The following is a 13,057-nucleotide window of genomic DNA, read 5'->3' on the forward strand; positions in this document are numbered from 1 at the left end:
TAGTAGGTTTAATTAATAGTTTTTACTTTTTATTTCATGTATGACAAAATATATTCCAATATTATCAGTTTTAAAACAATTAAAATATAAGCAGACAACGCTTAAGTATGTTTGTTGCCAAAACTATTTGTATGATATGTTGAAAGTAAGTAATGATACTGGTTTTTTTTGTAGGACCGGGCACAGGAGGCACTGAATTTTGTGTTAGAGCAGTTGCACAAAGCAGACCGTGGGAGTCAGGGTACGCTGCTCAGAGAAGCAACATTGCTGTGTAGCAGTTATCCAGTGTTGTTCACAGACAAGATGTTGGCAGAGGTGCGTGGGCACAAAACCCAGACCAACTCAGTCCCAGCTGCACAGCATCCTGCACCAGTGCACAGGTGGTAGCATGAGAGTTCTAAAGCCTAACTATATCAGAAATTGCTAGCTACTGTGCTTTTAATGATTGTCATCTTCTTTACTGTTTCTGGGCGTGTTTAGAAACTATTGCTTAGAGACTGGAAAGCGGTAAATTTCATTTTTGTGGCTGGCCCAGAAAGTCTCTCTCTCTCTCTCTCTCTCTCTCTCTCTCTCTCTCTCTCTCTCTCACACACACACACACACACACACACACACACACACACACACACACACACACACACAGCTGTACAACAGTTGGTGTGATTTGGAAAAGAAAATTCAAAAAGAAATTATCTAAAACACAATGTGTAACCACATTTCATCAGAAAAATATATCTTATACGCTGTTTTTGTATTTTATTCATTTATTTTACATGAAAATAATACACAATAACTTCCATAAGTAGATATTCTTCATAAAGCATAGTCTCATATTTTTACTGATTTTCAAATCTGATCAAGACCCTGTTTGAAGCAAAGCTCAGTCCAAGCTGTATCATAGTTCCACCTATTACAAATAGAGGCCCCAAAAATAACACTGTAATCAAAGCTTACTGTGCACACTCCACTCACACAGAGGAGTTAGTGAAACCAGCCCTCCATTAGCTTACATGCCAGAGTGTTGCATGATTCAATCAGAGAGAGTGCCTGAGGATCGGAGCCATTTAAGTAGTGGTGCCATGGCAACTGACAGTTGTGCTGTGCCACCTGTTCAGTTTCCATGGTAATGCCAGCACCACTGCAGCCTTCCTCCCCAGCAGTGACCACTGAGGAGGTAGAATAACGTAGGTGGTGTGTGGTCCTGTGGAGCTGCCAATGGAGAAGGTGATGGATTGATGTCCATGGGCATTACAGCGAGAAGCTGGGCAGGGAGGTGTTCAGTGCGAGATGAATGAGGCATCCCAGGACTGGAGGTTCCTCCAAAGGTGGAGAACACAGTTGCTGAACAGAACGGTGGAAGTGGAGTTGGTTCCAATGGTGCCACACAATTCCATGGGCATAAGACATGGAGTATTATATAATAACATAAAATAAACAGTCTATTAAAAAAAATGATAGAGAGAGGGGGGGGGGGGGGGAGACACTTGGTTTTTATTTTTAAAGTTTTAAGTGTAGCTGCATGAGTAGGACTAAAAAATAACGTGATCATTAATGTTAACACTAATCATGTTTACATATTGTATAGACTGCTTTGTTCCACATAACTTTGACAGAAGAATTGTCCAAATGACTGTGGAACATGTAACTAACTAACTATACAACACAGACTTGTGTTGGTCGAAGAGTGCCCTGCTGTCATGAGCAGTTGCCAAATTACCCATGTGGAAGGGAGAGGCTTGAGTGATGTGGTGTAAGCAGTGGATGCAAAATGTCAAAGATATGAAGCCCTGAAGCTATTCCACCATGTTGTAGGCTTCAGTTGGGGTGGCCCTAGCCTTCAGTTGGGATGGTCCTGCAAATTACTGTAAGACCACAGTGCACTTTATAATAATGGTATTAGGCATCATTTACATGTGGGTGACAGCTGTGTAAAATTTTCCACTTTCTTTTTGAGTCCAAAGAGGTTGAAAACCACACCTGTCATGGGAGGTAGCCTAGAGGAACACTTGTGGAGATAGTATTTTAGCTCTTTTGTTGTTTTATGAATTGTAAATCCAGAGGCCGGCTGGTGTGGCCGAGCGGTTCTAGGTGCTTCAGTCTGGAACCTTGAGACCGCTACGGTCACAGGTTCGAATCTTGCCTCAGCCATGGATGTGTGTGATGTCCTTGGGTTAGTTAGGTTTAAGTAGTTCTAAGTTCTAGGGGACTAATGAATGACCTCAGATGTTAAGTCCCATAGTGCTCAGAGCCATTTGAACCAGAAGTATGACAAGAGTATATCCCAAAAATAGTGTCAATTGTGGTGTCAGCTACCACAAGGAAATGTACTGGATGAGTGACTTTGTAAGTTAGTAAAACTAGAAGTTTTTCTAGCAAAGACAGATGATCGAGTCCACTGATCTACAGGTTTGTATTGGCTGACTGTAAGAACAACTGTCTTGAACTTAAGTAAGTAGGCTGGTTTAGCAAGAACACATAAGCACCACTGTCCAGATGTAACAATATATTGTTTCATTCTATCCTTTATTTTAGAGCCAGATTTAATTTTATGAGGTGTTTGGCCGTGAACGCATCTAAGTACATTTATTGTGTTACATCTTGAGAAGTCTGCACTTCTGTAGTTTAATCACTTGCTTGTTACACTTCCGTGGTTTGGGGCATATCTGCACTGGAACTGCTGTTGGGGGTAAGCTGCACTTAACGTCCCTGATTAGTGTGTCCAAACATTGTGCAACAGAGTGAGATCCTTGATTGCTTTATTGGGAATGTTGTCAAAGTGATGTGATGTCACCGAAAATGTAAAGATATTTGACAGATTGCGAAATAAGTCAGAAATTTCACAAAAGTAAAGGGATATGTAAATCATATGAAAAAGGGCACTTATTTGTATCAGAGAGGTCGAAATTGTAAAATAATGGAATGTTAATAAATTAAGAGAAAAATATTAAGTAATTAGTCACAATAAACTTGTTATAAAGTTGACCAAACGTGATTAACTGTATTTTAATTACAGTTTCAACAAAGTAAGAAAGGTTTTAGTTGTTGAAAGATTATAAATATGATCGTGGCTGTGACCACTTGGCACAGTATTGTTTCAGTCTTTGTCTCAGTTGTTTTGATTTGTCTACAAAACTTCGCCTTCTACCTGCTGTTGCTTTCAGGGCTTTCAGCATTGTCTACAATGTAACAGAAGTTGCTTGCAGTGTGTGGCTTTAAGTATTTTATTGTTTTTTTTATAATTATGTTTATAGCTACTTGGCAGATTTTGTAGAACGTGCAGGGTGTTTATAAAGGAATTTCGGGGTTTAATGCTTTATAATATTTATTACATGAAACTTACAGTTATAAATGATATGTCTAAGGAAAGAGCAACTTAAACAGTTTTACCAGGAACCTTATAAATGTTCGATTTGGGCACTGGCATAGTGAAGTACGTGATTGGTTGAACTTCACTGTACTTAAGCGCTGGATAGGCCGCAAGAGGTCCCTATGACAGGGCTTTCTTTGCATGGCCTCCACATTCACCCGACCTAACACCATGCAATTTTTTTCCTTTGGGGCTTCACCAAGGATCGTGTGTACATGCCTCTGCTGCAGACCTCCCTGAATTAAGAAACCAGACTGAAGCAGCTGTTGCTACAATCACTGAAGACACACTTATCAACATTTGAGAAGAACTTGGCTATAGACTTGATGTGTGCCATGTGACAAATGGTGCTCACGTTGAACGTTTATGAGGTTCTTGGTAAAACTATTTGAGTTGCTCTTTCATTTGACATATCATTTATAACTATAAGTTTAATATAATAAATATTATAAAGCGTTAAAACCCCGATATTCATTTCTAAACACCCTGCATAGTGATTCTTTGTATCCTCTTTCTATCTATTGACAGCTTGTAGATGGTGTGGTCACTAGCTTATTTTGGTGAAAATGCATCAGACAGATTTATCTCTCTCTTTTTTTTATAACCAGACATCTCATTGGGATAATTTCAGAAAAAAAACAGTCATAAATTAAAGTTACAGGGTATTGGTTTATGAACTATGTTCCTGTAAACGGGTGGTGACAGGACCAGCTGGGTAGACAGTCGTAGACCAATGGCCAGTTGTTTAAAAATGCTTTCTTGAGTTCAAACACAAGCACAAAAGCAAGTTGGTGAGTTCTTTAAGTGCAAGAATATTGTTAAACTATTAAAACACAAAACTCCATAGCAGAAATTATGTTTGCTTGTGCAAGTGTTCATAAATATTCAAGATTCAAGGAGCTCTTTCGGAAGAGAAATCCTTTAATGCAGGTGATGTATAATTAGTTCACTGACTCCATCAGAACACTTATTAATTGATTTTGAAATGTGGAAGCATTTCATGATAAGTATTACTTGCCATTGAAAAACAGTGTTCAGCATTATAGAAAGCAAATATTTCAAGAAGCTAAATGATCAACAAAAATGCTGTACTTCTACTTTCTTGCAAGCATAAAACGGGAACATGCACGCAAGATGAATATGGGAGCGGTAGCACGTTGGACATTAGATGCAACACATGCAAAGTATTCTGGGAAGCATTGGTCAGTCTGCCTTTTGCGTAAGAAGTGTCACAAAATCCGACACTTGTCGAAGTGACACATCAGAAGAAGAAATGTTGGATCCTGTCTGCCATACATCCCTAGGATGATGGACAGAGTTGGCCATACACTGCACAAACACAGCATGAAGACTGTCTAAAAACCAGCCAAGAAGATCAAAGAGTGTGTAGATGGGTAAAGGACAAAAGGGATTCACTTGCAATGTGTGGCAAATACTGCATACCCTGTACACATGGAAAAGTCTTATGTGGAAATGGTGGACTATCCATCAACATAATTGTCAGTGATCATAACTGGTTTTGCAGGATGGAACAAGTGAAGAAACAAAATGTGGTGGAAAACATGCTGCGAGAGACCTACCAATTCAATGACATGGATATTCTAAATGTGGAGAGTAGCTGTTGTGCCAGCTTGTTTAGGGAAGCCATAGAAAGAAATTAAATTCAACAAGAAAGAGGAAAACTTCATGCTGCATGGAATCTGGGTTCCTGTTCTGCAGCGAATGAGACATTACAGTTAGCAAGAGGAGAATCACAGTGGTAGTGACCGTGAGAAAGCCCTCAGACATTGGCATGACTGGTATATATCTGCCACCAGCGATGGAGGTTGAAGTTTTGACAGTGCCAACTATTCATACTGGTAAAATGTCAGAGTAATCATCAAACTTACATTGGATAAAGAACCTGAGGCAGGAGCCTACAGGCAGTATGTCAACAAATGGCCACAAAAGAACGTTATTACAGTTTATTGTTAATATGGTGTACAGATTAAGTTCCTAAGATTTCTCTTTTTTTTCCCCTCACATTCATGTTTGATTGTATAATCAAATACTTTCCAAATATGCACTGTGGTGAAATCGTACATGGAAAGTGTAAGATGAAACACAAATATTGTCTGTTAATGCTCCAAATGACACTGAGAGAAAATCCAATTGGGGGAAACAAAATTATTGTCACTCCACTTTTCAAACATATCTTCCTGTGACACAGTTTCATTCTGATAATAATATGTAGCACAATTTTGCTGGAAACAAATTTTTGGCATTATCAGGAATTTCTAAAGCATGCTTAATTTACTGCTTAGGGTGTTACGTAGGTTAAACACTTAATCATTCTATGGTTGTTTTGTACTGACTCTTCTAAGTTATCTGTAGAACTGCTACTGAGCTTATAGCTTCTGCTCATCGTTTTGAATAGAATATATTTTTGAGCCATCCTTTCATTGCATTGCGGTCACTAGAAAAATGAGTGATCCAAGTACACTGCATGTGGTAACAGATATTGCTGTACCACTCTTCATAATTCAGCAGATAAGATTTGTTGACTTGTGTTTGCTTCCACTACATGAGATGCTGCCACTTTATGCTGCCATAAAGATAAGTTAAATTCGTAAGCAGATACCAACAATAATATGTCAGTATTACATTACATCTTGCATAAGTGTATTGTCGTCTGTTGTAGTCTGTAGAAAACAAGTTTGACTTTTAAAATTATATTATTCACAAAAGTGAAAAGTTTGTACCATTGAAAAGTACATGCTTAAGCTTCATCTAGATTTGTTTGCATTTCTGTTTCATTGTAAAGACTAGAAAATAATATAGGTTTGATTTCAGTTAAGTTATATAAGGTTATTAAATGTGGAAAGTTGTAATGAGCTAGCTTAATTTGTTTACAAGTATCTGCAAGGAAACACATTGAACATCGGATTTAGTTAGATGTTTAGGTTTCCACTGCTTTCAAGCAGGGCTCACTTCTTATTGGATTAGAAGTAATTAAAAATACTGCCATTGTTTTTATTATTGTACAGAAGGTCAAGGTTATTTATCTAGAAGAAAAAAAAACCCACAGCTACAAGCTGCTAATATGTAGAATCACATTTTTATTTGTAGTTAATTATAACAATATGACCATGGATGATAACAGAATACAGATGGTGTGCAGAGGTTGTCAACTGCAGTTTCGCTGGTGCATCTGCAGTAGATCATAAGGAGATATTCCCCGTGAGTCTGTCCCATGCATATGTAGGTTAAGCTTAAAACACAGGAACATCACAAAACAAGACGAAATTTGTGTGTATTTCAAGCAGAGATCAGGACCAAAAAATAAAAAAAATATTATAGCTGCTTATCGGGAGAGAGGGGGGGGGGGGTGCATAGGAGGAGGAGTCAGGACAGTGGTGAAAAGAGAGTAATTTGGAGCATTATTAGCATTGAGCTCAGGAACAGGTATAACCTATTACCTCTAGAAGGTGAGGAGCATTATTTAGCTGTAGAAAGAAATGTGAGACAACAGGCCGTTAATAAGAAAATTGGAGAAAGTTTGGATAGGTCTTGCTTCTAGATAATGTTATGGAAGGGGTACAGACAAACATTTGCAAGAGAAACTGGAATCAGGGTATCCAGTGCTAGCATTTGTGAGGTAATAGTGAATTTTGAGGCATTGAATAGCAATTTGAGTTGAGAAGACCATGTAGTGAAAGTTGGGGGAGCAAACAAGAGGTTGGCCAAGAAAATAGAGTACAATGTCAGGAGTAAATAGGATAAACTAGATGCAGTAACCTCTCTCACAAATTTGTCTTTGTCGATGATGTGGAGTGGCACTATGTATGCAGAGCACATTACGATGAATGCAGTCGTGATATTGGGGAAAACTCTTTTGAGTTCCACAGATTGCAAAGAGAAAGAATATGTCAGTATTACAGCAAATGAAACACACATTGTGAGAATACTTGATTCACTTTAAAAGACTTTATTGCTGAGGAAGATTGAAGTGCCAGAGGACGAGGTGGATTAATGGTATCATATAAGCAATGGATTCCAACAAACCTTTGACAGATAGTGCAAGACAGAAGACATTGTCATACTGTAGGTCATGAAGTCACAGAGAGTCGAAATGAAATAATGAAGAAGAGAGATGCGGAGGGGAGGCGGGGCGGGAAGGTAGGTAGATAGGTAGGTAGGTAGGTAGGTAGGTAGATAGATAGAGAGAGAGAGAGAGAGAGAGAGAGAGAGATTGAGGGGGTGGTGTGTCATCATCAACCCTGGATGAACAAAGCTATCTGTTTAGTTTGACAATTACTTGTGGATCTAATGTCTGGTAACAGTATCTCCATTGTTGTGCATGCTGCTGCAATTGGGAGGTAGGGGTACAGAAGGCATGACCTACATCTTAACAGGTGGAGATAGGGGAACTGAAACTGTCATCAGCACAAATGTTCCTGTTATTAAGAGTGCAGCAGTTGAACTTTTTAGGCCACATACTCCATTCAGGCAAACTGTTTTAAAAGTGGTCAAAATAAATGATTTGTGACATATGAAAGAAACTTGTTTCACTGATCTAGCTGCAGGGCATTAGAATATTAGATGGCTGAAAAAAGTTAATGAATCACTTGTGTAGTTTGATCTAGAAATTCAAAAACAGATGTTGATGTGCTGTGTCTGTCAGAGCACCATGTGAACATAAAGGAAACCATCAGTTAAAAAGAGAACATTAAAAGTTTAGCAGCTTACTTCTGCAAGGAAAATTTGGGGAGAGGAGGAGTTGTCATGTATGTTAAAAATAACAATTATCATTACTTAAAAATAACATGAAGCTCGAACTATCAAACTGCTTAGACCAACAGTTGAAAATGAACTTGAGGAGTGCCACTTTCCGAAAACTCATTTGTAATTATTGCATCACGCAGATCTCGATTGGGAAATTTTTCAAATATGTCTAGAAAAATTTGTATTATTATCAGATCCTGTAAGACTTAAAAGAAAGCAAATGATAATCATTGGAGGTTTTAATATTATTTTTTGAAGGATTTAGGTAAAAGAGATGGTTTGCAAATGTAACTTAATACATATGACGTGAGTTGTATTGCTGATTTTCCTTTTACAATCACACAGAAAAACAATACTTAATCAGTCTCAATTTTGAGTTTTGCAGGGATCTTTCCACAGAAAAATCCATTTTTTTAATTCACAGGTAATATTATTCAAAATTTGAAAGACAGAATATTACCAACTGGTATTTCCTGTGATTTATCAGAAGCATTCGCTTGTGCTGTTCTTTGAGAGCAGCTCAAGTACAGGGTGTTCCATTTATCTGATCACTTTGACTGCCCGGGGTATTGCAGGCTGGGCAGGGAAGCCGCACCTGCCGGTCGAATGGGTCCTGCAGGACTGCACTATGCCCCCACCCCCAACTTTTTTTTGTGGGTTTTAGCCTGAAGGCCATACAGACATATGCGCTTCGTCAGCCAGTGTCATTCAAGCAGTGAAACAGACATCACAATTGTAGTAGTTAAGTTTTCAAATGCAACAATGGCAAGAGCGAATTGTTTAATTCCACAATTAGTGTTTGTTTATGATTCGTATTCGTGTACAGAGTCCGCTCGTACTGTTCGAAGATTGTTTGAGCAGAAGTTTCCAGGTGTTCAACTGGGCTAAGGCTCTATAAAGAATCAGCAGTACAAGAATTTCAACCTGCGAATCCAGCGCACATGTTTAAGTTTTGTGAATGGGTTTTAAAACAAGTGCATGACGGTGGAATGGACCCTTAACCTCATTCTGATTATAGACGAGGCAAGGTCCCATTTACATGGGTATGTTAATTCCCAAACCTGTCGACATTGGAGCATAAACAGACCTGTTGTGCTCCGTGAGAAACCCCTTCATGATCAGCAAATAGGGTTGTGGTGTGTAGTTAGTGGTGACAGAATAATGTGCCCAGTTTTTTTTTTTTTTTTAATAACACATTTACAAGTGGAAGATATGTGCCAAACATTTTGTGACCGTTTTTTAATGAACTGAGTAAAAGAGAATGAAGCTTCACATTTTTTCAACAGGATTTGGCAAGAGCTCATGCTGCCAATGTTTCTTTGCATGCAATTCACAATGTGTTTGATGAAAGAGTGATTAGTGACAATATCTGGCCTGTTAGAAGCCCTGATTTAACTCTGTGCAATTTTTATTTGTGGGGTGCACTGAAGGACGAAGCATACACAACAAATCCTGACACGATAGAGGATTGATTTGATTTTGACAGGGAAGCTAAAACAGGTTTGGTCTAACCTGCCACTGCCCACACCGAAACTGAGTATCACTCCCTGTATATCTAGTAAAGCCAACCAATGCCCTTAAATAGTGCAAGAAATCCCTTTACCAGTTTTTTGTTAGACACAATTTCTTCAGCTCTAGTTTTCCTGAAGATTCTGTATCGTTTGCTCTCCAATGTCGTGCATTAGAAGATTAGGTGTGATGCAGTTTCTTCACCCTCATCACAGATCCTACATTTAGGGTCTTCTTCTGTCATACCCATTGTGTGTAGGTGTTTTCTGAAATTCTCATGGCCGGTCATCAGTCCAATCATGAGTTTGATCCCTTTCCTGTTCAATCCTAGGATTACAGAGCCTCTTTTAAAACATGGTTTAGACATCATTACCTTACCATGGTTTTGTTTATGGAGCTTGGTCCAATATTTTACGTTCTGTTCCCTAAGCCAGTTCCATAGTTCTAGTTTGATCATAGCCTTGGTGATTGTCAGGACACGTTCTGGTCCAATAAATGGAGTTTTTGCCCCCATCCTGGCCAATCTGTTGGCTTATTCATGCCACAGATCCCTGAGTGGGCAGGGAACCACAATAGGTTTACCTGATTGCTTCCCCCTAGCTCCACCAGAGCCCTGCGGCATTCTGCAACAGTCTTAGATCTCGTTGCAGGAGCTGCCAGTGATTTCAGGACTGTCTGAATAGATGTAGATGTTACGGTTGTTGTAGCACATATGCATATTCTCCTCCACACATGCCATGATTGCAGTAATTTCAGCTTGGAAATAACGAGGGCAGTTTTCCTAGAGAGATAATGCCCTTAAGTCTTGACTGAACCCATACACCCCTGCCCCAATACCTTGGCCTGATTTCGACCCATCAATGAAACAAACGGTGTCCCCCATATGGTGTTGAACTGCTTTTCCCCACTGCTCCTTGCTTCCATTTATATTGTAAGGCTTGTTGAAGCAGTTGGGAGTTATAATGTAGTTGGCCAGCATTTCCCCAGCCATTCCTTTATTTACCTCACTCAGTATCTTAGTGTGTGATTCTGGATATCCCAATGAGATCCAGTTACCAGTTTTAAATCTGTATACCCCAGATGCTGCCTCCATCTTGACCCAAAGGTGTAGTGGACGAATGTACAGCATAGCTTCCATCCCTTAGCAAGCTCCTTAGCTGCAATCTGCTGTTCTACTGTCTTCCACCACACTACGGCCATGAAGGAAATCGTAGGTCTAGCCACTGTGGTGTATATCCAGTGGGTACCTCTGGGGCTTTAATGTGAGGGGTCCTTGTTAATTCCTCATCTAAGCTCACCCCTAGATATTTCACTATCCCCTTCACAGGTAGAGTTTCATCGAGTGTTTGATGTGCCTCTTTGTGAATGGCAACACAACAGTCCTCTTAGTCTTGTACAATGTCCATTGCACCTTGTACCATATTTCCAACTTTGTCAGTAAATTTGCCAATTATTACTATGACAAGGTCATCTGTGTATCCTTGGCAAAAGTATTGTCTGGAATTTAGTTCCTCAATGAGTTCATTCACCACTAGATTCACAATAAAGGGGACAGAACTCCTAGTGGGCTACCTCTAGTGGTTTAATTACTATCTTTTCATTCATTATGGTAGCCTCTACCTTCCTTCCACAAAGCATTGGCCCTGGTCCACTTCCATATAATGGGTCCTAGGTCATGAACCTCTGCTGCCCTTACCATGGAATCATAGGACGTGTTACTGAAGGCCCCCTCGATGACCAGGAAGATGCAGAGGCCTATTTATTGGAAGTTAAGTGGTTTCTCCTCCTTCGCAAGGAGTTGATGGAGAGCTATCTCACGATTTACCTGGTTGGTATGCGTGTTGGTTTGAATGTAGAGGGGACCTAATTAGCCTCCTCTCCTCAATGTATACATTAACCAGTTATTCCAATGTTTTGAGAATGAAGGAGGACTGACTGATTGCTCTCATATGCTTGGCCTTGGTATGATCAATTCTCCCTGTGTTGGAGTGAAGACAACCTTCACTACCCTCCAAGCATTGGGAATGTTTCCTACTGCTAGACTAACCGTGAATGACCTGCATAGGACTCTTACGAGATTCTCTCCTGCATGTTGCAGAGAGCTGTAGAGATTCCATCTGGGCCAGGTGTCTTGAACGATTGGAATGTTCCTACCACCCATTGGATTTTATTGAAGTCCATACGCTGCTTGACTGATTCCCAGACCTCTGTTTGAGTGCCTGAGAACCATTGTCTCTCCGGGATCACATTCTGGTCTGTGTTGTCCGGCAGAGCATATTGAGGAGAGTGAGTTTTGAGGAGCAGTTCTAGTGTCTCATGTGCTGTCTTTGTATATTCCCCATCCTCCTTCCTCAAGGTACCTCCTGGGTTGGTTGGTACTCTAGTGAGGATTCTTTGAAGCAGCCGTGCTCTCCACTTCCTCACAAAATGCCTTCCATGATGCCTCCTTTGCTTGTCTGATTGCAAGGTTGTAGTTCACAAGGGCGTCACGATATTTTGCCCATTGCCCTTTTTGTCTCACAAGGTTAAACAGTCTTCGTACATGTTTTCTTTGCATTTCCAAGTTGTTATTGCACTAAGGCACACTCCTATTTGTGCACTTATTGGTGATTGTGCAGTTGTTCTGATATGAGGTCACTATGGCAGAGGTAACAGCCTCTGCTACTTCCTCAAACTCTACTGGATTCCTTATCGAGGTTTTAATTTCTGATAAGCTTAAATCAAGGTCCCTCCTATATGTCTCCCAGTCTGTTTTCCTGGGATTCCTATAGGTCATGGTCCGTCTGATTCCCATCTCAATCTTGAATTTAATGTACACATGGTCTGATGAGGATGGTTCTAACGCCACATGCCACTATTTGACATATCTGCCCATCATCATGGAATGAAAGATTATGTTAATTACTTCTTCCCTTCTGCTATTCCTGAATGTAGATTAATCACCTCTATTCAAGTCCTCCAAGTTGTTAGCTAAGAGAAATTCAAGAAGGTAGTCACCTCTACTGTTGTTGTCCTTCCTGCCCCACACTAGGTTGTAGGCATTGGCATCACATCCAACCAACAGTTAGTCGCTTTTCCGATGGCAAACTTCTATCAGTCTCCTCACCTCCAAAAGAGGAGGAGAGCCGTCTTCGTAATGAAGGTATGCTGAGATCAAAAAAATTTCCCTCGTGATACCTTCCTCACATTGCTGCATCCTGATGATCACTAGGTCCCTGGAGCAGAAATCCGTCATTGGCGTGAAAGAAAATGTTCTGGAGTTTCTTAGATTTATAGCATAAATCAGCTTAACTCTGATGCCACCGAGATCTGATACACCCCCTTTATAGAAGTAGGGTTCTTGTGTCAGGGCCACATCCACTTCCTGTCTCCCCAGGCAACAGCTCAGGGCATCAGTGGCCCCTTTACTGTGCTGCA

At 40.1% G+C, this 13,057-nt stretch overlaps 1 protein-coding gene across 4 annotated transcripts in view; it reads left to right on the plus strand.

Annotated features, from left to right (window-relative positions):
• Positions 1 to 13,057, plus strand: part of LOC126356257 (protein melted) — a 235,378-nt gene that overhangs the window by 43,391 nt on the left and 178,930 nt on the right. For all 4 annotated transcript variants that reach the window (XM_050007089.1, XM_050007094.1, XM_050007092.1 and 1 more), the window contains one exon: positions 175 to 380. In XM_050007089.1, coding sequence (XP_049863046.1) covers positions 175 to 380 — 206 coding nt within the window. The remainder of the gene's footprint in view (positions 1 to 174; positions 381 to 13,057) is intronic.

The sequence above is a fragment of the Schistocerca gregaria genome, chromosome 3 (genome assembly GCF_023897955.1).
Source record: "Schistocerca gregaria isolate iqSchGreg1 chromosome 3, iqSchGreg1.2, whole genome shotgun sequence".
Lineage (NCBI taxonomy): Eukaryota > Metazoa > Arthropoda > Insecta > Orthoptera > Acrididae > Schistocerca > Schistocerca gregaria.